The sequence below is a fragment of the Mustela lutreola genome, chromosome 10, assembly GCF_030435805.1.
Source record: "Mustela lutreola isolate mMusLut2 chromosome 10, mMusLut2.pri, whole genome shotgun sequence".
Taxonomy (NCBI): Eukaryota; Metazoa; Chordata; class Mammalia; order Carnivora; family Mustelidae; genus Mustela; species Mustela lutreola.
Window position 1 is genome coordinate 39,311,150 of NC_081299.1, and position 25,670 is coordinate 39,336,819.

Genomic DNA, 25,670 nt, shown 5'->3' on the forward strand with positions numbered 1-25,670 from the left:
ATTAAAAATAGAGCTTCCCTATGACCCTGCAATTGCACTACTGGGTATTTACCCTAAAGATACAGATGTAGTGAAAAGAAGGGCCATCTGTCCTCCAATGTTTATAGCAGCAATGGCCCACGGTCGCCAAACTGTGGAAAGAACAAAGATGCCCTTCAACAGACGAACGGATAAGGAAGATGTGGTCCATATACACTATGGAGTATTATGCCTCCATCGGAAAGGATGAATACCCAACTTTTGTAGCAACATGGACGGGACTGGAAGAGATTATGCTGAGTGAAATAAGTCAAGCAGAGAGAGTCAATTATCATACAGTTTCTCTTATTTGTGGAGCATAAGAAATAACACAGAAGACATGGGGAGACGGAGAGGAGAAGGGAGTTGAGGGAAATTGGAGGGGGAGGTGAACCATGAGAGACTATGGACTCTGAAAAACAATCTGAGGGTTATGAAGGGGTGGGAGGTTGGGGGAGCCTGGTGGTGGGTTTTATGGAGGGCATGTATTGCATGGAGCACTGGGTGTGGTGCATAAACAATGACTTCTGTTACACTGAAAAGAAATTAAATTTTTAAAAATGGGGGGGGGAGTACTTCTTTGGCCATCTGTATGATATCTCTGGAAAACTGTCTATTCAGGACCTCTGCCCATTTTTTAATCAGATTGGGATTTTTGGTGTTAAATTCTTTATATATTTTGGATATTAACTCCCTATCAAACTTATCACTTGCAAGTATCTTCCCTTTTTGATTTTTTTATTGTTTCCTTGTGCAAAAGCTTTTTATTTTGATTTCAGTACCAGTAGCTTATTTTTGCTTTTCTTTAACTTGCCTGAGGAGACATAGCTAGAAAAATATTGCTACAACGAATGTCAAAGAAATTACTGCCAATGTTCTCATCTAGAATGTTTACAGTTTCAGGCCTCACATTCAGGTCCTTCATCTGTTTTGAGTTTATTATTACATACGGTGTAAGAAAGTGGTCCAGTTTCATTATTTTGCATGTAGTTGTCCAGTTTTCCCAGGATGTCTTATTAAAGAAGACTGTCTTTTTCCCATCACATATTCTTGCCTCTTTTTTCATAGATTAATGGACCATGTAAGTGTGGATATTTCTGGGCTCTCTATGTTGTTCCAATGGACTCTTAACTATTTTTCTGCCAGTACTATACAATTTTGATTGCTATAGCTTTATAGCATATCTTGAAATCTAGGCTTGTGATATCTCCAGCTTTGCTTTTCTTTCTCAAGACTGTTTTGGCTATTTAGAGTCTTTTGTGGTTCCCTACAAATTTTAGGATTATTTGGTCTACTTCTGTGAAAGATGTTATTGGATTACTGCTAGGGGTTACACTGGTCCTGTAGATTGCTTTAGGTAGCTTGGACACTTTAACAATATTAATACTTACAATAAGGAATGTGGTATATCTTTACATTTGTTTGTATTATCTTCAATTTATCAGTGTCCTACACTTTTCACAGTATATGTATTTTGTCCTCTTGATTAACTTTATTTTTACATATTTAATCCTTTTTGGTAAATTACAAATGGCACTGTTTCTCTTTCTGTTACTTTGTTATTACAGGTTAGAAATGCAATAAATTTCTGTATATTAATTTTGTGTCCTATAACTATACTAAATGTATTTATTAGTTCCAGTCATTTTTTGGTACAGCCAACAGGCTTTTATATATATATATATATATATATATATATATATATATATATATATGGAGAGAGAGAGAGAGAGAGAGTATCATGTCACCTGCAAATAATGAAAGTTTTTCTTCTTCCTTACCAATTTGTATGCCTTTTGATTTCTGTTTTTTTTTTAATTTTTTATTTTTTATAAACATATATTTTTATCCCCAGGGGTACAGGTCTGTGAATCACCAGGTTTACACACTTCACAGCACTCACCAAATCACATACCCTCCCCAATGTCCATAATCCCACCTCCTTCTCCCAAACCCCCTCCCCCCGGCAACCCTCAGTTTGTTTTGTGAGATTAAGATGCGGAGAAAGGGGAACCCTCCTACACTGTTGGTGGGAATGCAAGCTGGTGCAGCCACTCTGGAAAACAGCATGGAGATTTCTGTTTCTTGACTGACTGCTGTGGGTAGGATGTCTTGTAATATGTTGAATCAAAGTGGTAAAAGTGAACATCCTTGTCGTGTTCCCTATCTTAAAAGAAAAGCTTTCAGGTTTTCATTGCTGGGTATTATGTTAGCTGTAAATTTTTCATATATGGCCTTTGTTGTGTTATATTCCTTCTAAGCCCACTTTAGCAAGAGTTTTTTTTAATCATAAATGGATTGCACTTTGTCAAATGTTTTTTCTGCATCTACTAAGATGAACACACTTTTTATCCTTCCTCTTTGTTAATGAGGTGTATCACATTGATTGATTTAAGCCTATTGAACCATCTTTGCAGTCCTTGAATAAATGCGACTTAATTGTGGTGAATGATCTTTTTAATATACTATTTATTTTGGTTTTCTAACCAAATCTGGCTAAAGATTTATGATTTTAGTTTATCCTTTCAAAGAATCAGCTCTTGGTTTCATTGATCTTTTATTTTATTTTATTGTTTTAATTTCTATTTATTTCCACTCTAATCTTCATTACCTACTTCTTTCTACTGAATTGGAGCTTTGTTCTTTTTCCAGTTCCTTTAGGCATATGGTTATATTGTTTGAGATTTACCTAAGATAGGTCTATATCACTACAAACTGTTTCTGCTGCACCCCCAAAGACTTGAGACTGCTGTGTTTCCATATTCATTTGTCTCTACATATTTTTTTAATTTCCTTTGATTTCTTAGTTGATCCATTGGTTCTTTAGTAGCATATTATTTATCTTCCATGTGTTTGTGTTTTATTCTACTTTGTTTCTTGTAACTATTTTCTAGTTTTGCACAACTGTCATCAGAAAAGATGCTTGATATAATTCCAATCTTCTTAAATTTATTGAGACTCATTTTGTGCCCTAATGTGATCTATCCTGGAGAATGTTTCATGGGTCCTCAAAAAGAATATATATTCTGCTGTTTGTTTAGATGTAATGTTCTGTATATATCTGTTAAGTCTGTCTAGTCTAATGTATCATTCAAAGCCACTGGTCCTTACACATTTTCTGTCTGGATAATCTATCCATTGAAGTAAATGGGGTGTTACAGTCCCCTACTATTAAACTGATAAGAACAGATACTATACTTGATCTTAGCCAAAAAGCAGAGAAGTTATTGTGACAGATAGTAGCTACACTTATGGTAAGCATACGATAATGTATAAATGTGTGAAATCATGTCCTGCACTTGAAATAAATGTAACACTGTTTGTCAACTACACTCAAATAAAATTAATAAATAAAAATTTGTTTCAAAAGTACCCAACTATTACTGTATTACTATTATTCCTTCAAATAAGTTTTCTGTATCCTCCTCTCTCTCTTCTCCTTCTGGGATCCCTATAATGTGAACTTTATTATGCTTGATAATGTTGCAGAGGTCTTTAACTTATTCTTATTTTGTGTTATTTTTTTCTTTTTGATGTTGAGTTTGGATGTTTTCCATTACCCTATCTTCCTGATCACTAATCTGTTCTTCTGCATCTTTCAATATCCTATTGATATTCTCTAGTGTATTTTTCATTTCAGTAATTGTATTCTTGTGCTGAGTGTATTTTTTTTTTTTTTATCCTTTAGTTGAAGTTCTGAGTTTATCCACTCTTCTCTTAAGACTGGTAAGTAGCTTTTTGAACATTACTTTGAACTTTCTTTTTAAAAGATTTTTATTTGACAGAGGGAGAGAGATCACAAGTAGGCAGAGAGGCAGGCAGAGAGTGGGGGAAGCAGGCCCCCTGCCAAGCAGAGATCCCAATGATGCAGGGATGTGGGGCCTAATCCCAGGACCCTGAGAACATGACAGGAGCCGAAGGCAGAGGCCCAACCCACTGAGCTGCCCAGGCGCCCCGACTTAGAACTTTTTATCAGGCATTTTGTTTATCTCTACTTTGATTAGCTCTTTTTTCTATGCTTCTGCCTTATTCTTTCATCTGGGACAAGTTTTTTTGTCTCCTCATTTTGTCTAATTCTCCATGGTTATTTCTATGCATTAGGTAGGTCAGATACATCTCCTGGTTTTGAAAGAAATCACCTATATAAAAGATGTCCTGTGGTATCCTATAGCACAATGACCCCTGGTCATCAGAACCAGACTCCACAGGGGCATCCCCTATGCACTACGTGTTATCTCCTGTTTTAGCTAAGCCACAATTCCTGTGGGTTCTCTGGTAAGTGGAGCCAGCAGTCAGACTGACTTTTCTGCAATTAGCTACTGTGACAACTGTAGACACAAAGAAGAGAAGGGCTTGCTCCCTGCATAGCCAGCTAAGAGGCCCAGCTGCCAGAACTATGGGCATGCTCTTTTGTAGGGTTATTTTCCCCAGTCTCCAAAAGAGGAGTCACTTTGGAGGGCACCAATTCCAGCCAAGTTGCCTACCAAGTGTGACAGGCCAGGAGTCACCTTGGAGGGTACCTACAAAGGCAAGACTGGACAGCTGGGTAAGGGAGATATAAAGGAGAACACTGGTGTGAAGCACATGGTGCTATCAAGGTATATGGAGTATGTTAGAACTGGCTCCCACAAGTGTAAGGTTATCCAAGCTGGCACAGTGCAAGAAAAACAATGCCCACCAGCACTTTTGTTCCCCCCAAAATCTCCTACAAACCTTTACCCCTCCATCATATGTCCTAAAATTAGTCAATAAATCTCCTTCACATATACCCCAAGCACTTTTCAAACTGCTGCTTCTGTGCTGTGTCTCAGTTCAAGTCATTTAGCATTCTGGCTCTTTAAGCATAGAGTCTTGGTTTCCAACAGTCCTTCCTCTAGCCCTTCTAGAGTTAAGCCCAACTGACTTTTAAGCTCCCGGAATTAAGCCCCACTGATTTTCAAAGTTAGACCTTAAAGGAACTCATCTTTCCAGTGCAGGTACCCAGAGCCAGGTACGCCCAGTGATCCACTTGTTCCTACATGCTTGTGATGTCCCTCCTGTTTGCAGTTAGTTGCACCAGGGACTTGGTTCCCAGCATCTCTGTCCCTCCTACCCTTTATAGTATGGCCTTCTCTATACACTTACCTATGGAAGATTTGCTCTGTCAGTCTCGGGTCATTTTCAGCATTAGCTACAGCACATGTAGTTGTTGCCTCAGTGTATACATTGAGCAGGAGAGCTCAGGATCCTCCTTCTCTGCACTTCATCAAGTCATGGAAAGCTTTAAATTCTATGTTAAAAGGCTTAGGCTTCATTTCATAGACAATGAACATCCCTTGAAGATTCTTATCTATTCTTTTTGTTATTGTTATTCTTATCTATTCTTAATAAGCTAATGCTTTTTTTTTTTTTTGGTCCCCTCCTATTGATTTTGATTCCATGCTACTCCAGAGATTTTGCGCCTCCCTTATTTGCTCTTCTACTAAGTGACCACTCTGATATACCACCCAACCTCTTATTGCTTCCCAGATAGAATATAATGGGTACTAAATACACTGTCTTCAAAACACTGAGTAAATGAGTGAATGATTATAAATGACTCTATGTTCTTCATTAATAAAGAACAGTCATTTTCTTTTGTTCTTCAAAATGTTGTTTTTCAAAACGATTTACAATCGCTATAATTAGTAGGCCCTCTTAGGACCTTATTTTTGAAGCTTACATGAATATTTTCCATCACATGCTATAAAATCATGGGTCTTATTTCCCTTTAATGAAGGTAGGGAAAGAAGGAGGAAGAGGGATATAGGGAGAAGGAACAGGAGGAAGAGAAGAGAGTTAATATTGTTGACATTTATGGAGTGTCTACCACGTGTAAGGCATTTGATACATTACCTTAAGTGATCTTCACAACCACTCTACGAGATTCTACATATTTTAAAATGAAAAAACAATTTAGAAAGGCTAAGTATGGTGGTTAATTTTATGTATCAATGTTGCTGGGCAATGGTGCTTAGACATGTGATCAAACATTATTCTGGATACTTCCATAAGAGTGTTTTATGATGAAATTAACACTTAAATTAGTGGAAGTGGATTTTGTGTGTAGCAGATTGCCCTTCATAATGTGAGTGGGCTTCATCCAATCAGGTGAAAACCTGAATACAACAAAACACTGACCTAGCCCAAACAAGAGGAATTTCTACCAAGACAGTCTTCCAACTTGAATTGCAGTATCAGTTCTCTAGATTTTTCCACCTGACAACATTCAAACTTAAACTGCAGTACAGGTTCTCCCCTGGGTCTCCAGCCTCCCACTCTACCCTGCAGATTTTGGACTTGCCAGCCTCCATAATGTCATAAGCCAAATTCCTTAAAATAAATCTCTTTATTACATAAAGATAGATCTATATACATACATACACATACATACATACATACTTTCTGTTTCTCTGGAGAACCCTTAGCACAACACTAAGTAACTCAAACCCAGGTAGTAAACTAAAACCAGAACTCAAAACCAGATCTGTTTCCAAACTTAAACTCCATTAGCTATGTGATTCCCCATAAAATATCCATAACCATTAAAATTTTTAAAATAAAGCCTACATTTATGTACATTTTTAAACTATTTCAACATCTTTTTCCATAAATTTAGAGGTAAAAAAGCTATTTCCTTCCTTTGTTGGCATACTCTTCAGAAATAATTGTGAAAGTAGATAAAAGATATAACAACCTTTTGTAATTTAAGATTTTTTTAATTTATTTTTTATTTTTGGCATAACAGTATTAATTATTTTTTCACCACACCCAGTGCTCCATGCAATCTGTGCCCTCTCTAATACCCACCACCTGGTACCCCAACCTACCACCCACCTGCCAATTCAAACCCTCAGATTGTTTTTCAGAGTCCATAGTCTCTCATGGTTCACCTCCCCTTCCAATTTCCCCCAACTCCCTTCTCCTCTCTAACTCCCCTTGTCCTCCATGCTATTTGTTATACTCCACAAATAAGTGAAACCATATGATAATTGACTCTCTCTGCTTGACTTATTTCACTCAGCATAATCTCTTCCAGTCCTATCCATGTTGCTACAAAAGTTGGGTATTCATCCTTTCTGATGGAGGCATAATACTCCATAGTGTATATTAACCACATCTTCTTTATCCATTCATCCGTTGAAAGGCATCTTGGTTCTTTCCACAGTTTGGCAACCATGGCCATTGCTGCTATAAACATTGGAGTACAGATGGCCCTTCTTTTCACTACATCTGTATCTTTGGGGTCAATACCCAGGAGTGCAATTGCAGGATCACAGGGAAGTTCTATTTTTAATTTCTTGAGGAATCTCCACACTGTTCTCCAAAGTGGCTGCACCAACTTGCATTCCCACCAACAGTGGAAGAGGGTTCCCCTTTCTCCACATCCTCTCCAACACATGTTGTTTCCTGTCTTGCTAATTTTGGCCATTCTAACTGGTATAAGGTGATATCTCAATGTGGTTTTAATTTGAATCTCCCTGATGGCTAGTGATGATGAACATTTTTTCATGTGTCTGATAACCATTTGTATGTCTTCATTGGAGAAGTGTCTGTTCATATTTTCTGCCCATTTGTTGATATGATTATCTGTTTTGTGTGTGTTGACTTTGAGGAGTTCATTATATATCCTGGATATCAATCTTTTGTCTGTACTGTTATTTACAAATATATTCTCCCATTCCATGGGTTGACTCTTTGTTTTTTTGACTGTTTCCTTTGCTGTGCAAAAGCTTTTGATTTTGATAGGCAAATAATCTTCCACAAAGCAGGAAAAAATATACAGTGGAAAAAACACAGTCTCTTCAATAAATGGTGCTAGGAAAACTGGGCAGCTCTATGTAGAAGAATGAAACTCGACCATTCTCTTACACCATACACAAAGATAAACTCAAAATGGATAAAAGACCTCAACGTGAGACAGGAATCCATCAGAATCCTAGAGGAGAACATAGGCAGTAATCTCTTCGCTATCAGCCACAGCAACTTCTTTCAAGATATGTCTCCAAAGTAATTTAAGTTTAACATACAGGAAAATTTTTTTTAAAACACCCAAAACATATTGAGAAGAAATTAACCAGTATGGATATAAGCATTTGTCTCTAAATGTTGCAATAAAATCTGTCCTATGAGATATTTCTTCCAACACATTTGTTTTAAACAAGAATGTCCTGCTATATTTAAGGGACTCTTAAAATACAAATATTTGGGGCGCCTGGGTGGCTCAAGGGGGTTAAGCCTCTGCCTTCAGCTCAGGTCATGATCTCAGGGTCCTGGGAACGAGCCCTACATCAGGCTCTCTTCTCAGCAGGGAACCTGCTCCCTCCTCTCTCTCTCTGCCTACTTGTGACCTCTCTGTCAAATAAATAAATTAAAATCTTAAAAAAAAAATACAAATGTTCTGTGACTGATGTGTAAATTATGAGTAGAGTGACAACTGAAGACCAAGACAAGGCACTGTATCAGATTAATACATCTATCCTTGGCTCCTTTAGGATATCCTATATAAGTGTGAGTTAATGATAAAGTAAAGAACCATACTAGGTTTCCAAATACCTCATCTATACTAACTCTACCCCGTAGAGACAAGGACAGAGGTAGGAGAACAGAAGGCTATAGAAAAATGTCTCATTCATCCAAAAGAAAATGAAGATTTTTAGTTGTCTAGAAACTTACCCAACATTTTATACCTACCCTTTCATTTTTAAGGAACTGCCATTTATTCATTCACTCATGGATGTTTCAAAGCCTATTAAAAGCTAGCCATTGTAAGCAAGGAAAGAAATCACTGTTCCTGCCCTCAAAGAGCTGATGTTTGCAGACAACAATAAAAATCTATGTTCCATAAAAGAAATATCAAAAAGTTGTAACTGGAAATTAGAAGAAGGAAGAAGCATACAAGGCTGGAGCATTATAAAAAACTGTATGAGAAAGGTAACTTCAAATGCAGGCCTTGAGGATGATCTGTTTTCAATAGAAGTGAGAAAAAATACTCCCAAGTAGAATATCATATAAAGTGAAAACTAACAATTTAATACAGGTAACAGGATAAAAATAAAAATGTATACAGGAGAGGTGGAACATACAGGTAGGGCATGCATTTGCAACAAGAGTGGTACCTAGGGAACCAAGGAAATTTTAGGTATTAAATGATTTGTGGTCCTTCAAAAGCCCACAGTACATAAGCAGATATATACTGTACCTGAAGAATTAAAATTTTGTAGAGGTGTGGGGATTAGAAAAATAAATGTCTAAAAAGGCTCCTTTGCAAAGTGATAGTGGGGAAAAAAAAGGAAATCTGAAGTAGAATAATAGGGTTTGATGAGTGATTGATTGGGATGGCTAAAAAGAGTCAAAGGAGCTCTTCTGTTTTGAACTTAGAACATGATAAGTTTGGTTTGGGGAGTAACCAATTTAAAAAATCAATGAGACAACTTGCTAGAGACATAATCATGTAGATTAAAAAATGGGATTGGTGCTTTGAAAAGAGTTCAAGACTGATGATATTTTCCAAGGCAATGCTCTTCAATATTTAGTTTGCTGTTCTACAAACTGCTTAATATAGATTACACATGAAACAAGTACAGTATGATATTTTTATAGCAATTTGACATCCAAATTCATAACTGGTGTCCTACCTAGTTTACAGAGTATAAACCAGCTTGGATGTTGACAAATTCATTAAGTGAATTGCATGTGGCATGAGCTTCATATGAGTCATACATAGCAGGACCATATATATAGAGCCATGATATTGGAAATTAAAAAAAAAAATTCTTGAGCACACATAGTTTTGAGAAGCATTGTACCTTTGTACATTGTATAATACTTATGTGCTCATAATCATATAAAGATTATGACTTAATAAAAGTATATTCCACAGCTTCTAAGACTGCAGGGAAACTTGTAAAATGGCTAACATTTTTGTTGGAAGAGAATACATAGTTTTTATTGGAAGAGAATTTTATTGGAAGAGAATACATAGTTTTCATTAGATTCTCAAAAATGCCTATGACCTAGAAAAGGCTAATAATCACTGTAGGACCAATTACTACTATTATCTCTGTATCCACAGGATCTGCCACATAATTCCATCCATACTTTTGACAAATAGTTATTGAATGCTTACTGCTCATCAGGCTCTGGTGATAGAGCAAACAGACAAAGTAAGTATTCTTATTGTAGAGGAGGCAGATAAATAAACAAGTAAATGAACAAGCAGACAATAAAAGCAGGATGAAAGTATGAATACCCAACTTGTGTGTCAACATAGATGGAACTGGAGGAGATTATGCTGAGTGAAATAAGTCAAGTAGAGAAAGTCAATTATTATATGGTTTCACTTACTAGGGGGACCATAAGGAATAACGTGGAGGACATTAGGAGAAGGAAAGGTAATGTGAATTGGGGGAAATCTGAGGGGGAGACAAAGCATGAAAGACTGCGGACTCTGAGAAACAAACTGAGGGTCTTGTAAGGAAGGGGGGATGAGGAGGATAGGTGAGCCTGGGGGTAGGTATTAAGGAGGGTATGTATCACATGGAGCACTGGATGTGGTGCATACACAATGAATCTTGGAACACTGAAAAAAACAATAAAATTAAATTAAGAGGTTTAAAAAAAAAAAAGCAGGATGATATGACAAAGTGACAGGGTAGCTACTTCAGACTGGCTATTCAGAGAAGGTCTCTCCAAGGAATCAATATGTAAGCTGAGATCTAAATGACAGACCAAATATGTTGGTGGAGGGGTTGGAGGATCAGTATTTCAGGAGGAAGAAATGTCTGGACCAAACAGCCTAAAGCAGAAACAAACCTGGCCTGCTCCATGAACAGGCAGAAAGTCACTGAGGCTAAACATTATAAGGAAGAATGTAAAATGAAAACAGCATAAAATGGTCAGAAAAGTAGTCGAGGTCCAGATCATGTAACACTTGGCAGCTAGCATAAGGAGTCTAGATTTTATTCTAATTCTGATGGAAAGACAATGGAATAATTTAAATAGGACAGGAATATCCTTAGATTTGAGTTTTAAAAGAATCATTCTAGATGCTGTGTTAAGAATGGATAATGGGGGCACCTGGGTGGCTCAGTGGGTTAAGCCACTGCCTTCGGCTCAGGTCGTGATCTCAGGGTCCTGGGATCGAGTCCCGAATCGGGCTCTCTGCTCAGCAGGGAGCCTGCTTCCTCCTCTCTCTCTCTCTGCCTACCTCTCTGCCTACTTGTGATCTCTCTCTGTCAAAATAATAAATAAAATCTTAAAAAAAAAAAAAAAGAATGGATAATGGGAGTGGGGAGCATGTAGGAAAGAAATAAGAGGAATGGTAGTTCTGACAGATGTTGATGGTTTGAATAAGGCATATACAAAGAAATTAATGGATTCAGAATATTTAATGAGCATAATAATAATTCTCAGTGGATGGACTGATGATGAATTATTAGATATAATACTCAAGATTTATAAAAATTACTTTAAAAAAGGAGATCTAAACCTTGGAGAATGCCTTAAGGGTCACATGTGGATGAAAATAAGACTAGTCAGTCAGGGAGGGAGGTGAATAAGGACAACAGAGTCCATGCTGCCAGGGAAAAAGAGTGTCAAAAAATACATGTGATCATTAGAAATGTCATATGCTACAGAGGAATCAAAAGTTAAGACAAGACCTCCAAATTACATGACTAATGACTCTGGCAACCTTTCAGAGAACTATCTTGCTGGAACAGTGAGAATACAAACCAGGCTGAAAGGATAAAAATGTAATAGGTATATAGAGACGTTTCTATTTTTACTGGAATTTTTTCTATTTTTCTAAGATTTTATTTATTTATTTGACAGACAGAGATCACAAGTAGGCAGAGAGGCAGGTAGAGAGAGCCCCCCGCTGAGCAGAGAGCCCAATGCAGGGCTCGACTCCAGGACCTTGCGGTCATGAACTCAGCCAAAGGCAGAGGCTTAACCCACTGAGCCACCCAGGCGCCCCTGGAACTTGTTCTAAAACCATTTTGTTCATCATTTAATATTACCACAATGATAAAGAACAGATCTATTAAAGGTTATATGCTTAAATTTTATTATTTACTTTTATATTTTCTGCCTCGTCCCTTCTGTTAGTTTGTCAACATTAATTTCTCACAGAAAAGCATTCCTATCTCCTAAGGTTCCACCCTACCTACAAATTTCCTGAGCTAAAAACCCATTATTATCAAAGATATTTAAAACTGTCTAAATAAGAAGAATAAATGCTAAGTATCTCCTCTGAGAAGTAAGGTGCATGAATTTTAATGCTTGTATTTTACAACTATATTGGCTATTCAAAAGTTTCCCACCATCTGAACCCAATTTCTCAGTCTCAAAAAAAGATTCTGGATAAGTGATTGTTTTCTATAAATCATTACAGTCATACTAAATTCCTCAACTTCACATTTTATAATTTGAGGTCAATAGTCATGAAAATATAATAAATCCATGTATAACTTATTTCATCCTGTAATTTCTACTCATTCTCACACTAATTCTTTCAATAAATATTTATTAGCACCTATCATGTGCCAGGCATTGTTCTAGGCAGCAAGGAATGAAAGAAAAATCCTACCTTCATAGAGTTTATATTCTAATGGAGGAGACAGATAATAAGAAATAAATAAGTAAAATTAATAATATATTAATATTAAATAGTGGTAAGGGCTAAGAAGACACACACACGCACACACACACACACACACACAAAAAGCAGAGAGGGCATAAGGAAATGTCAGGGAATAAGAGTTGAATTTCACATAGGGTCACAAAGACATCTGAGTAAAAAAGTGAAATGGGGGAAAAACCATGCTTCCTGAAAGAACATTCTAGGTAGTGTATGAAAGTGCAATTCCTCTAAAATGTCTTCCCCAATGGTCTCCCACCCTCACCACATACCATCCCACACCATCTATATACACAAAAATGAATCACTTCCCTTTCTGGTCTTCCTTCATATTTCAGTACTGGCCACTTATCCGTGAAGCTTTTGGTAATACCAATTCATACAACAATGCTGTAAGAAAAATATTGTCATGCCTGTTTTAAAGATGTACTGAGGCCCTGCTCAAAGTACAGCATTAGTGAATGGCAAAGCAAAGGTTTAATGCCTCCTATTCTACAGAACTATCTCTCTGACTACAATGCTTCCTGCCTCTTATTTTCAATAGCAGGCAAGAAAAGCAGAAAAGGGGAATTTTTACTTATTCAAAAAGCTCAGTCTTCTCTGAAAGAAAAAGAATTTTTAAATAAGCAATAATTTCCCAAAATAAAATGCAAACTCAGAGAGTACAGTGAAATCACATGGGTACATTTTCTTTATTTTTTTTCAAGATTTTATTTATTTATTTGAGAAAGAAAGTGCATGTGTGAGCAAGCACTGGGGCAAGGGTGGAGCGTGGAGTGCAGAGGGAGAGGGAGAAGCAGACTCTCTGTTGAGCAGGAAACCCTATGTGGGACTCAAACCCAGGACCCCAGGATCATGAACTGAGCTGAAAGGCAGACGATTAACCAACTCAGCTACCTAACCACCCACGTGGGCACATTTAAAAAACCAAACAATGTCTAAGGACGGCAGCCTAGGTCATGGAATAGGAACTCAGCAGGGGCCAAAAGTATTCTGTTGCAAACATCATAACATTTCTACATAATTATGGTTTGTTTCTGAATTTTCATGTAAAACAGACCCCTCCTACCCCTGCCAAAAAAATCTGGGCAGCTCTTTAGTTCACAAACATAAACTCTCTTTCAAATGTAAAAATCTGGTCAAGAACACAGCTCACTTACCATGATGGCATAAAATAACTAAGCATGACCTAGCTCAGGAAATTACTAGATGGACAACACTTTGAGCCACCAGTGTTAACTCAGACCATTAAAGAGCCTCAACTAAGTTTCAGCAAATCTTGGCAGCTACTGGGCTACGAAAAGCAATAGATGGTGAGTTGCAAATTATTTACAGGAACTTCAAGGAGCTACAGAGTGAAATTTCTTGCCTTCAGCATTAAAGCCTGAACCAATCAGGCATGAGTCAGTAAAAGAGCACATGCCAGGGAATCCAATAAAAGGAATGTATTACAGGAAACCTGTTGCTCTGGGTAGCATAGACATTTTAACAATGTTTATTCTTCCAATCCATAAGCATGGAATGTTTTTCCATTTCCTTGTATCTTCCTCAGTTTCTTTCAAAGGTGTTCTGTAGTTTTTCCAGTAAAGATCCTTCACCTCTTTGGTTAAGTTTATTCCTAGGTATCTTATAGCATTTGGTGCAATTATAAATGGGATCAATTCCTTAGGCAAATTACAAATTCAATGCAATCCTTATCAAAATACTATCAACATTTTTCACAGAGCTGGGACAAATAATCCTAAAATTTGTATGGAACCAGGAAAGACCCCAAATAGCCACATGAATGTTGAAAAATAAGACTAAAGTTGGTGGCATCACAATGCTAGACTTCAAGCTCTAAACTGTAATCATCAAACAGTATGGTACTGGCACAAAAACAGACACATAGATCAATGGAACAGAACAAAGAACCCAGAAATGGACTCTCAACTCTATGGTCAACTAATCTTTGACAAAGCAGCAAAGAATATCCAATGGAAAAAAGAAAGTCTCTTCAATAAATGGTATTGGGAAAATTAGACAGCCACAGATAGAGGAATTAACCTGGACCATTTTCTTACACTATACACAAAGATAAACTCAAAACGGATGAAAGACCTAAATGTGAGATAGGAATCCATCAAAATCCTAGAGGAGAAAATAGGCAGCAACCTTTTCGACCTCAGCTGCAGCAACTTCTTGCTAGACATGTCTCTAAAGGCAAGGGAAACAAAAGCAAAAATGAACTACTGGGACTTCATCAAGATAAAAAGCTTCTGCACATCAAAGGAAACAGTCAACAAATTTAGAAGGTAACCTATGGAATGGGAGAAGATATTTGCAAATGACATATCAGATAAAGGGCTAATATCCAAATTCTATAAAGAACATATCAAACTCAACACCCAAAAAACAAATAATCTAGTCAAGAAATGGGAAGAGGACATGAAGAGACATTTCTCTAAAGACATCCAAATGGCCAAGAGACCCATGAAAAAATAGTCCATATCACTATGTATCAGGGAAATATAAATCAAAACCACAATGAGATACCACCGCCCATCAGTCGGAAAGGCTAAAATTAACAAAACAGGTAACAACAAATGTTGGTGAGGATGCAGAGAAAGGGGAATCCTCTTATACTGCTGATGGGAAGCAATATGGTGCAGCCACTCTAGAAAACAGTATGGAAGTTCCTCGATAAGTTAATAATAGAGTTCCTCTATGAACCAGCAGTTGCACTACTAGGTATTTACCCCAAAGATACAAATGTAGTGATCCGAAAGGACACCTGCACCCCAATGTTCATAGCAGCAATGTCCACAATAGCCATACTGTGGAAAGGGCCACGATGTCCATCGACAGATGAATGGATAAAGAAGATGTGATGTATATATATATATACAATGCAATATTACTCAGCCATAAGAAAGGATGAATACTTACCATTTAAATTGATATGGATGGAAGTGGAGAGTAATATGCTGAGTGAAATACATCAATCAGAGAAAGACAATTATCATATAGTTTGACTCATGTGAGAAATATAAGAAACAGGGCAGAGGATCATATGGGAAGGGAGGGAAAACTGAATGGGAAGTCATCAGAGAGGGAGAAAAACCATGAGAGACTCTTCACTATAGGAAACAAAGTGAGGGTTGCTGGAGGGGAGATGGGTCGGGGATGGGATATTTGGGGGATGGGCATTAAGAAGGTCAAGTAATAAGAGGAGAACTGGGTGTTACAGGAAACTGATAAATTATTGAACACTATATCTGGACCTAAAGATGTATATAATGTGGCTAATTGGTTTTAAATCTTTAAAAAAGGAAATCAGTTGCAAAAGTTTTGGGAGAGCTGAAAGATCAAAAAAGTGAAAGTGGGGCAACACAGAGATTAACAATAGCAGGAAGTCTCTACTGTACACACAGGCAAAGGGGCAAAGGCAAGAGGTGGTGATATCCTGGGAGTCAGGGCAATCCAACAAAGCTGGGATCACAAGAAAGGGGCTGCCTGGCAAAACCATAAAAGGAATATAGCTACTGGTGGAAATGCTGCCCAAAACAAAAAAAAAGGCGGGGGGGGGGGTATCAAGACAAAGTTCTTTCTACCTGCCTTTCAATCTCCTGCTAGAATTTCCTATTAGCCAAACCTAGCCAGAATCCAGATAACAAGGGAGCATGGGAAGTTCAATTTTCACGGGGTTGGCACCTGCAATAAGAAGAATGGGCAAAGAATGAGAAATGAAACAAACTACAAATAGGTGGCCTGCACAAAATATCCTCATACCTTCAAAAGGCAAGTCTATCTGAAAGCTGTATGACAACCCAGAATTTGTATGGACTTTTCAATACTGCAGTATAGTATCAAAACACAAGTATTTTATGGAGAATAAGACAAAAAAATACACAACATTCTAGTTTTACTAATATAATTTTAAAAATTTTGTTTGCAAATGGAAATCAATAATAATAGAAAATTTTAAACATTCTAATTGAAAATGTATCATTTGGCTATCACTTGAAAAGGCATTTATGTCTTAGATTTTAAACTAATACATACATATAATCATTCAAATAGTAACTTTAATCTTTACTGAAAAGAGGAGGGCTATAAATGGACTCAATAAACCATATTTAATCAAGTGATAAGTGTCCCCTTTTATGAAGTTATTTTACTACTAAAGCATAGAGGGTTTTTTATATGTACTCAAAGTCCCCTTCAAAGCATTGTCTCATATAATTTAAAAAGAACAGGTGAAAAGATGTGTAAATACAATTTTATTAAACATACTTCATTCTTTTGCAACTGTTTTTTCAGAAGTCCTTAGGTTCAATAATGTTACTATAGGAAATGTCATCATTCTTAGAGGAAATCTATTTGGGAATGAAATGTTTCACTTCTTCCTCAAAAAGAAGACAAACAAATAAGAGAAAAATATAGATATAGATACATAACGATACATGTATGTAGAAATAATTCAGTAAAGAGGTCAGAAATTTTAAAAACAACTGAAAACCTTATAATAACAGAAGTTCAGGTTTCTTTCGATTATGAATCAGAAACAAATAACAAAATAAAATTATTCAGATACAGTTGCATAGCTGCCAGTATCTCTCCAACAGAATTTCTAGACATAGTGAAACACTTCATATTACATAACCATGCTGTTTTCTCCAAAATGTGTTAATTTTTTTCTCTAAGATACATAATGGCCTAGTAAGGTGGCAAGTCTGTCCAGCAAGCATGAATTACCCAGAGTATCTCTCTTTTCAGATCCCTATCTAAACGTACAACCTTACATAAGTCCTTGTCTCAGGGTATGATTCTGGGGGGAACCCAATCTAAGGTTTGTATTTTGTAGGGTTGTTCTAAGGATTGGTAATGACACATATAAATATACCACAAAAAGGCCTGGCACATTTTAGACTCTTGAAATGATATTATATATGTGCCAGAATTATTACCTGAAATTAATAGGCATATATTGTACTGTCTCTTTTATATATTATCCTAATTTGCAGAATAGTTCTGCAATACAGATATTTGTTTTACTAATTTTACAGATGAGTAAAAGTTAATATATGAAACCAGGTCTGTCTGAAACCAAAACCTGTGGTTTTGGCATTATACTATACTGCTATTTAAAAAAAATTTAGCTAACATAGGCCTTCCAATTCAAGCACACTGTCACAAATAGGAAGATTCTTTAATAGCTGAATGATATTCCTGTGTGTGTGTGTGTGTGTGTGTGTGTGTGTGACCACTCATATATAGAGGGACATTTTTGTTGTTTTGATATCTTGGCTATTTTGAACAATGCTGCAGTAAAATCAATTTCACAGAAACAAGAAATAGAAAGGTGGTTACCGGAGGTTAGGGGGAAGGGGAAATGGGGTGATATAACTGAAAAGGTACAAATTTTCAGTTATATGAATAAGTTTTGAGGATCTAATGTATGTACACCATGGTGACTATCATTATTAATATAGCATGGTATACTTGAAAGTTCATAAAAGTAGATCTTAAGGATTTTTACCATGCAGAAAAGTTAACTATGGTAATTATATGAGGTGATGGATGTGTTAATTATCTTAATCTTAGTAATTACTCTATATTACATATATATATTTGATAATACATATGAGATAGATAGATAGATATATCAGACCATCATATTGGACACATTAAGTATATACAATTATATTTGTTAACCTTCCTCAAAAAATTAAAAAGAAAAACTATATCAACCATTTGGATATCTAAAAAAAAAAAGTGAGATATTAGACTAAAACCCACAATTTCTATTGTAGTCATGGCACATTTTCATACTGTGCCAAGAATAAAAACTATTTCCTTTCAAAAGGAAATAAAACATTAATTTTCAAAGATTATACAAATAAATGTAGTAAAATTCCATTAGAGAAATTAAAAATTTAAAAATTTAAGTTTTAAGTTTTTATTTCTATCATTTTGAAATGGTATATAAACAACTGAACCTTTTTCATGTCATAGTAATTTAAATATCATATTAAGTCTCTGAGGCTAACTAATTTGTAGTGTAAATTATATTGCTCTTCTCATATTCAATATACATACACACACTCATATCAATCAAAAACATTAATCATATTATATATGATGGCAACCAAACATAGAATTTATTTGGATGGCTTATTTTAAACCAATTGGATAATTTTTTATCTCTTATCAAAAAACTTTATTATCTTATCTTACTATATATCTATATATTCCTATATAACTTATTACTTAATGAGAAGTTTTCAACAATATATATATTATTCATATGTCATAAACTGACCTATAATAAGATAATATGTGTATATAATAGAAGTATGGCCTTTGGAACCAGGAAAGGCCCAGATTCAAATTCAGCTACACCTCTGTCAGTCATGCAATTCAAGGGAGATAACTTTACATCTATGAGCATTAGTTTCCTCACCTACAAAGAGAGATTTAGTACCTCAGAAGGTTTCTCTATTAAATGAAGTAACCTATGTATATCATTTATCATAGTGTTCTATGAGTAATAAATAATTGATATTTTAATTGTTTTTTCTTCTTAATGTTCTTACTGCTATTAATGTTAAGTTATTCGGTTTTGTTTTGTTTTTTATTTTCAGCGAAACAGTATTCATTGTTTTTTGCACCACACCCAGTGCTCCATGCAATCTGTGCCCTCTCTAATACCCACCACCTGGTTCCCCCAACCTCCCATCCCCCACCCCTTCAAACCCTCAGATTGTTTTTCATAGTCCATAGTCTCTCATGGTTCATCTCCCCTTCCAATTTTCCTCAACTCCCTTCTCCTCTCTAACTCCCCTTGTCCTCATGCTATTTGTTATGCTCCACAAATAAGTGAAACCATATGATAATTGACTCTCTCGGCTTGATTTATTTCACTCAGCATAATGTTTTTACCTAAATGTAAAAATATTTTATTTATCTTAAAATCTCACTTTATGAAAACCATTTTTTCACTATCTATCCTCCCTCACTTATTATTCATTTATTGAGCTCCTTGATATATGACTGATAGTACAGTAGGCACTAGAGAACCAAATAAGAAATCACCCCTGATTTCAAGGTTTCAGTGAAAAGGAAAAGAAAGAAATATAATAAAAGGTTAGCATATAAGAGCATAAGAGGTGTCTGTAAATATAAAGGCAGAGACAGCCATATTTGCCAGAGAGGTACTGTTTCTTGGAAGAAGAATACTGGAGTGTGTCTGAATTAACACTTCACCAGGAAGAGAAAAGGATCTAGGTCACAAAGAAAACAGTATATACAAACACATGGAAGCTTGAGAAAAGTTGGTAGACTGGGGACATCAAGCAATTAATTATTTGTGAGAGCTAGAAAAGAGTTAATTTCTCCCTACTTCATTCAAAAAATAAATACACTATTAATTTAGTGCTTAATTTCATAAGCACTCTGCTTGGTTGGGAGAACAGAGATTAAGAAGATACAGATTCTGTCCTGAAGCAGGTTAAGTGTAGTAGAAAAGGACAATCATGAAAAGTGTCAGGTGTCTACAGAAGGATAAAATTAGGGTGGTCTTGCTGTTTTTCCAAGGAAAATATTACTGACACATATCAGGGTACTGAAAAAACAGACCAGGGACTCACTAGAGAGTTCATGTTTGACCTGCAGAACTCATTTCTCATGAGAAAAACAGATTAGCCACCAGTTCAGGACCAAGCAATATACAAAGCATTGTATATATTCTACAACTTAGAAAGAAAAAAAATTCTTATGGGGGCCTAACTTAAGGCAATATACTCCATCCACATGAAACAATACTTCCCAATCATTGACTCTCTTAACCACCCTACTCTTCTCTAAGTTTGGATGCACCTACAAAATCCTGTTCAACACATTGGGCAGCCACAGTCAGTAGTTCAGAGTCAGCATATAAGAGAATATCCCTCTGATTTCCCTGTTTTAAATAATCTAAAATAAATCCCTGAATTTAAATTAGATCAGATGAACACAGCATATGTTAAACTAATAGTTTCAAGTGCCAACTAAATTTCTTTCACAATGCCCTTTAGCATTTTGCCCTCAGTCCACAATGAAGGATGTTACAAAATACACTCCTATAAAATATATTGTTATAAATACCATAGGGATATTTTTGGGGATAATATTCATCACCTTTCAGTGTCTGCTTTAGAAAACCCAATAGAATCTCAATATTTGGTTTATTTTTATCTCCTGGCCATTGTTTTTCTCTTGGCACTGGTTACTCGCAGTTAAATCTATTACCTACCTATAGCAAATTTATGAGAACTCATAGCATGCATTTTAGGTACTCATTTTACTATTATTTTGTATATATTTTGGTAAGATGTTTTAACTTTTTAAACAATGAAATACACATTTTTTTCTTTAAGATGAAGGATAGGCATCATTCCCCATTAAATGATGAGGAAACTATGGCCCAGTTTTCAAGTAAGGATTTAAAATTTAGCTTGACTCCAAAGGGTGTCCACTTAGGCGCTCTACTATTACTGCAATATTTATGCACTACTAGGACAGATACAATTGATAGAAACCAACTGCTCATACACTGTTGGTTAATATGGATTATTAATTTGGATACTATGTGGTCAAATTGGGTAATTTCTTCTACTGAGATTTTCAGTAAAGGATGGAAAAAGATAACTAGGGTTAAGAAAAATAGGATCTAAGAAAGAAATCTGTATTATTTCAGACTGTAGGTGAACCAAAACAACATATAATCTTTAAAAGAATAATTCCAAACTTTATAGTTATTATTATTATTATAAAGAGCCTTCCTCCTTTAACTGAGGTTAAAAAGAATTCAAAAGATATTTTCTAGACAACAAATACATCCCAGAAAAGGCAATAATGCAAAATTCAAGAAAAGTACAAGAAATTGTTCTTAATTATGTGGACAGTGTTCAGATCTGAATGGAAGAACAATGCTATCTATACTACTAATTATGGGTTGAATTATGTGCCCCCAAAAATGCATATTAAAGTCGTAACACCCAATACCTCAGGATGTGACTCTACTCGGAAACAGCATCTCTACAAAAATCAAGTTAAAATGTGGTCATTAGAGTGGCCCCTGATCCAATATGACTGGCAGCCTCATAAAGAGGGAATATTTAGAGAAAGGCATGCATTCAGGGAGAATTCCAAGTGAAGATGAAGGCAGGGATCAGAGCGACGATTCTATAAACCAAAGAATACCAAAAACTGCTAGCAAATCACTAGAAGCTAGACAAAAGACATGGATTATATTATTCACAACCCTTAGAAAGATCCAACCCTACTGACACCTTGATCTAAAATTTTCAGAACTATGAGGTAATGAATTTCTGTTGTTTAAGCCACACAGTTGGTGGTACTTTGTTATGATAGTCCTATAAACCAGGAGCAAAATCTTACATAAACAAGCTTTCAATTCTTGATAAACAACCAATGTTCTTAGGGTTCGGAGAAGTGTCACATAATTGACACTCCATGTCCCTCCAGCCAATGACACACACACGCATAATGTATGCACACATACATTATGAAAACCAAAAATAATTAACAATTATTTATAAAACAAAATTGTATTTGCCTCCTTCATTAAAATTTTCAACATATTCTGAATATGTACAATATGACATTCAGAGTATAAGGTTCGGGGCACAAAAAAGTTAACAAGATCCAATCTCTACTGGATGGGAATTTGTAATCAAGTTTCAATCTTCCCATTCAGAATACTCACAGCACTTGATGATTGTGATGCAATATTACTTTTGCTTTTGGTTTGTGTCCAACTGAATCTGTTCCCTAATAATATCTTCATAGAAGACCTCCTCTCTGACAAGGACTAAGTTCTGTGAGCATGTCACATAGATACAGGTACATGATAAACATTCAATAATTAATGATTTATTAAAAAGTCAAATTATATCTGTTTTATCCCAAAAGAAATAATATCTGAAAAGTCATTTTATAAAATATGAATGCTCATTAGTATTACCATTATACCATTAATCACTTATAGCAATAAAAACATAGCATTTCATTTTCAAGTATTTCCAAGTTAATTCTTTAAAAAGTGATTTTTCCCCTGACAACTTATTCCATTATGATGAAATATTAAATGGGTGGAATCACACCAAATGAACAGATGAATTGGATTTTGAAACAATCTAAGACAAATTCAAAAGCAATGGTCTTTAATATACTCACCACTTTCAAAGCAAGCATCAAAGATAAGATGTCCTTTCTTGGGCTGTCCACAGTATCCAGATGGAAGCACCATACATTTGCTCACATTCCCTCCAATGGCATCATCATTTCCCACATCATTGCCTATTAAAAAAAAAAAAAAAAAAGGCTCATGTTTAACAGAAATCAAAATACATTTAGGAATATAAATCCAATGAGATTTTTATTATTATTTTCCCCCCTCCCATCATTTAGTGCTTATCAAACAGTAAGAAATTAACTATATAATGTTGTAGAGTAGAAACAATATACATTTTGAAATCAGAAACGTAAGGTCTGAAATCTCACCTCTAATAAATATTACTTCTGTGACACAAAGCAATCAACTTATCCCTTTAAGCCTCAGTTTTTCCCATCCATTGTTAAGGAATGGTAAATGAAAATACCTAGCATGACTACTAAAATCCAAAAGATCTCCATTAAATTGCACCAAGAAAACAAAGAGGCTACCCACGGAATGGGAGAAGATATTTGCAAATGACAGTACAGATAAAAGGTTGATATCCAGGATCTATAATGAACTCCTCAAACTCAACACACACAAAACAGACAATCATATCAAAAAATGGGCAGAAGATATGGACAGACACTTCTCCAATAAAGACATACAAATGGCTATCAGACACATGAAAAAATGTTCATCATCACTAGCCATCAGGGAGATTCAAATTAAAACTACATTGAGATATCACCTTACACCAGTTAGAATGGCCAAAATTAGCAAGACAGGAAACAACATGTGTTGGAGGGGATGTGGAGAAAGGGGAACCCTCTTCCACTGTTGGTGGGAATGCAAGTTGGTGCAGCCTCTTTGGAGAACAGTGTGGAGATTCCTCAAGAAATTAAAAATAGAGCTTCCCTATGACCCTGCCATTGCACTCCTGGGTATTTACCCCAAAGATACAGATGTAGTGAAAAGAAGGGCCATCTGTACTCCAATGTTTATAGCAGCAATGGCCACGGTCGCCAAACTGTGGAAAGAACCAAGATGCCCTTCAACAGATGAATGGATAAGGAAGATGTGGTCCATATACACTATGGAGTATTATGCCTCCATCAGAAAGGATGAATACCCAACTTTTGTAGCAACATGGACGAGACTAGAAGAGATTATGCTGAGTGAAATAAGTCAAGCAGAGAGAGTCAATTATCATATGGTTTCACTTATTTGTGGAGCATAACAAAAAGCATGGAGACATGGAGAGTTGGAGAGAAGGGGGTTGGGGTAAATTGGAAGGGGAGGTGAATCATGAGAGACTATGGACTCTGAAAAACAATCTGAGGGGTTTGAAGTGGCGGGGGGGTAGGAGGTCAGGGTACCAGGTGGTGGGTATTATAGAGGACATGGATTGCATTGAGCACTGGGTGTGGTGAAAAAATAATGATACTGTTATGCTGAAAATAAATAAATGAAAAAAAAAAAAAAGAAATTCACAAAGAAAAAAAAACCTGCACCAAGTACTTAATAAGTAGTTAATACACTTAAACTCTCATAAATGTTCACTTAGGGGAGCCTGGGTGGCTCAGTTAAACATCTGCCTTCTGCTCAGGTCATGATCCCAGGGTACTGGGATCAAGTACCACGCCAAGGTCCCTGTTCATGGGGAGTCTACTTGTCCCTCATCCTTCGCCTCCTCCCAACCTTGTACACGCTCGCTTGCTCTCTCTCGCACGTGCCTGCTCACTCTCTCAAATAAGTCTTTTAAAAAAGGAACCGTTTAATTACTTTAATTCAAATAAAACAATAATTCTATAACTAGCATTATAATTTCCTAATGTTCCACAACCAGAAATAATTTGAGAACTACTGAATTAACATATAAGTTATATTATACTGTTGGTGGGAATCCAAGCTGGTACAGCTACTCTGGAAAACAGTATGGTGGTTCTCAGTAAGTTACAAATAGAGCTACTCTATGAACCAGCAGTTGCACTACTAGGTGTTTACCCCAAAGATATAAATGTAGTGATCCGAAGAGGAACCTGAACTTCAATGTTCATAGCAGTAATGTCCACAATAGTCAAACTATAGAAAGAGCCAAGATGTCCATCGAAAAATGAATGGATAAAGAAGGTGTTATATATATCTATATCTCTATACAAACACACACACACACACACACACATATACACACACATGGAATATTACTCAGCCATCAGAAAGGATGAATACTTACCATTTACATTAATGTGGATGGAACTGGATGGTAATATGCTGAGTGAAATAAGCCAATCAGAGAAATACAATTATCATATGGCTTCACTCATATGTGGAATACAAGAAAGAGTGCAAGGAATCATAGGGGAAGGGAGGGAAACTGAATGGGAAGTCATCAGAGAGGAAGAAAAACCATAAGAGACTTTTTTTTTTTTAAGATTTCGTTTATTTATTTCACAGAGAGATATCACAAGTAGATAGAGAGGCAGGCAGAGAGAGGGGGGAAGCAGGCTCCCTGCTGAGCAGAGAGTCTGATGTGGGGCTCGATCCCAGGACACTGAGATCATGACCTGAGCTGAAAGCAGAGGCTTTAACCCACTGAGCCACCCAGGCACCCCGTAAGAGACTCTTAACTATAGGAAACAAACTGAGGGATGCTGAAGGGGAGATGGGTCGGGGGATGGGGTATTTGGGTGATGGGCATTAAGGAAGTCACATGATGTGAGAAGAAGTGGGTATTATAGGAAACTGATAAATTACTGAACACTATATCTGAAACTAATAATGTACTGT

The 25,670-nt window shown here is 36.1% G+C and overlaps 1 protein-coding gene and 1 pseudogene across 2 annotated transcripts in view; both read right to left on the reverse strand.

The window, feature by feature from the left end:
- AGBL4 (AGBL carboxypeptidase 4) overlaps nt 1-25,670 on the reverse strand; it is a 1,588,908-nt gene that overhangs the window by 1,364,676 nt on the left and 198,562 nt on the right. For both annotated transcript variants that reach the window (XM_059137376.1, XM_059137375.1), the window contains exon 2: nt 22,901-23,023. In XM_059137376.1, the coding sequence (XP_058993359.1) occupies nt 22,901-23,023 (123 nt within the window). The remainder of the gene's footprint in view (nt 1-22,900; nt 23,024-25,670) is intronic.
- Nucleotides 3,145-3,246, reverse strand: LOC131810734 (U2 spliceosomal RNA; annotated as a pseudogene).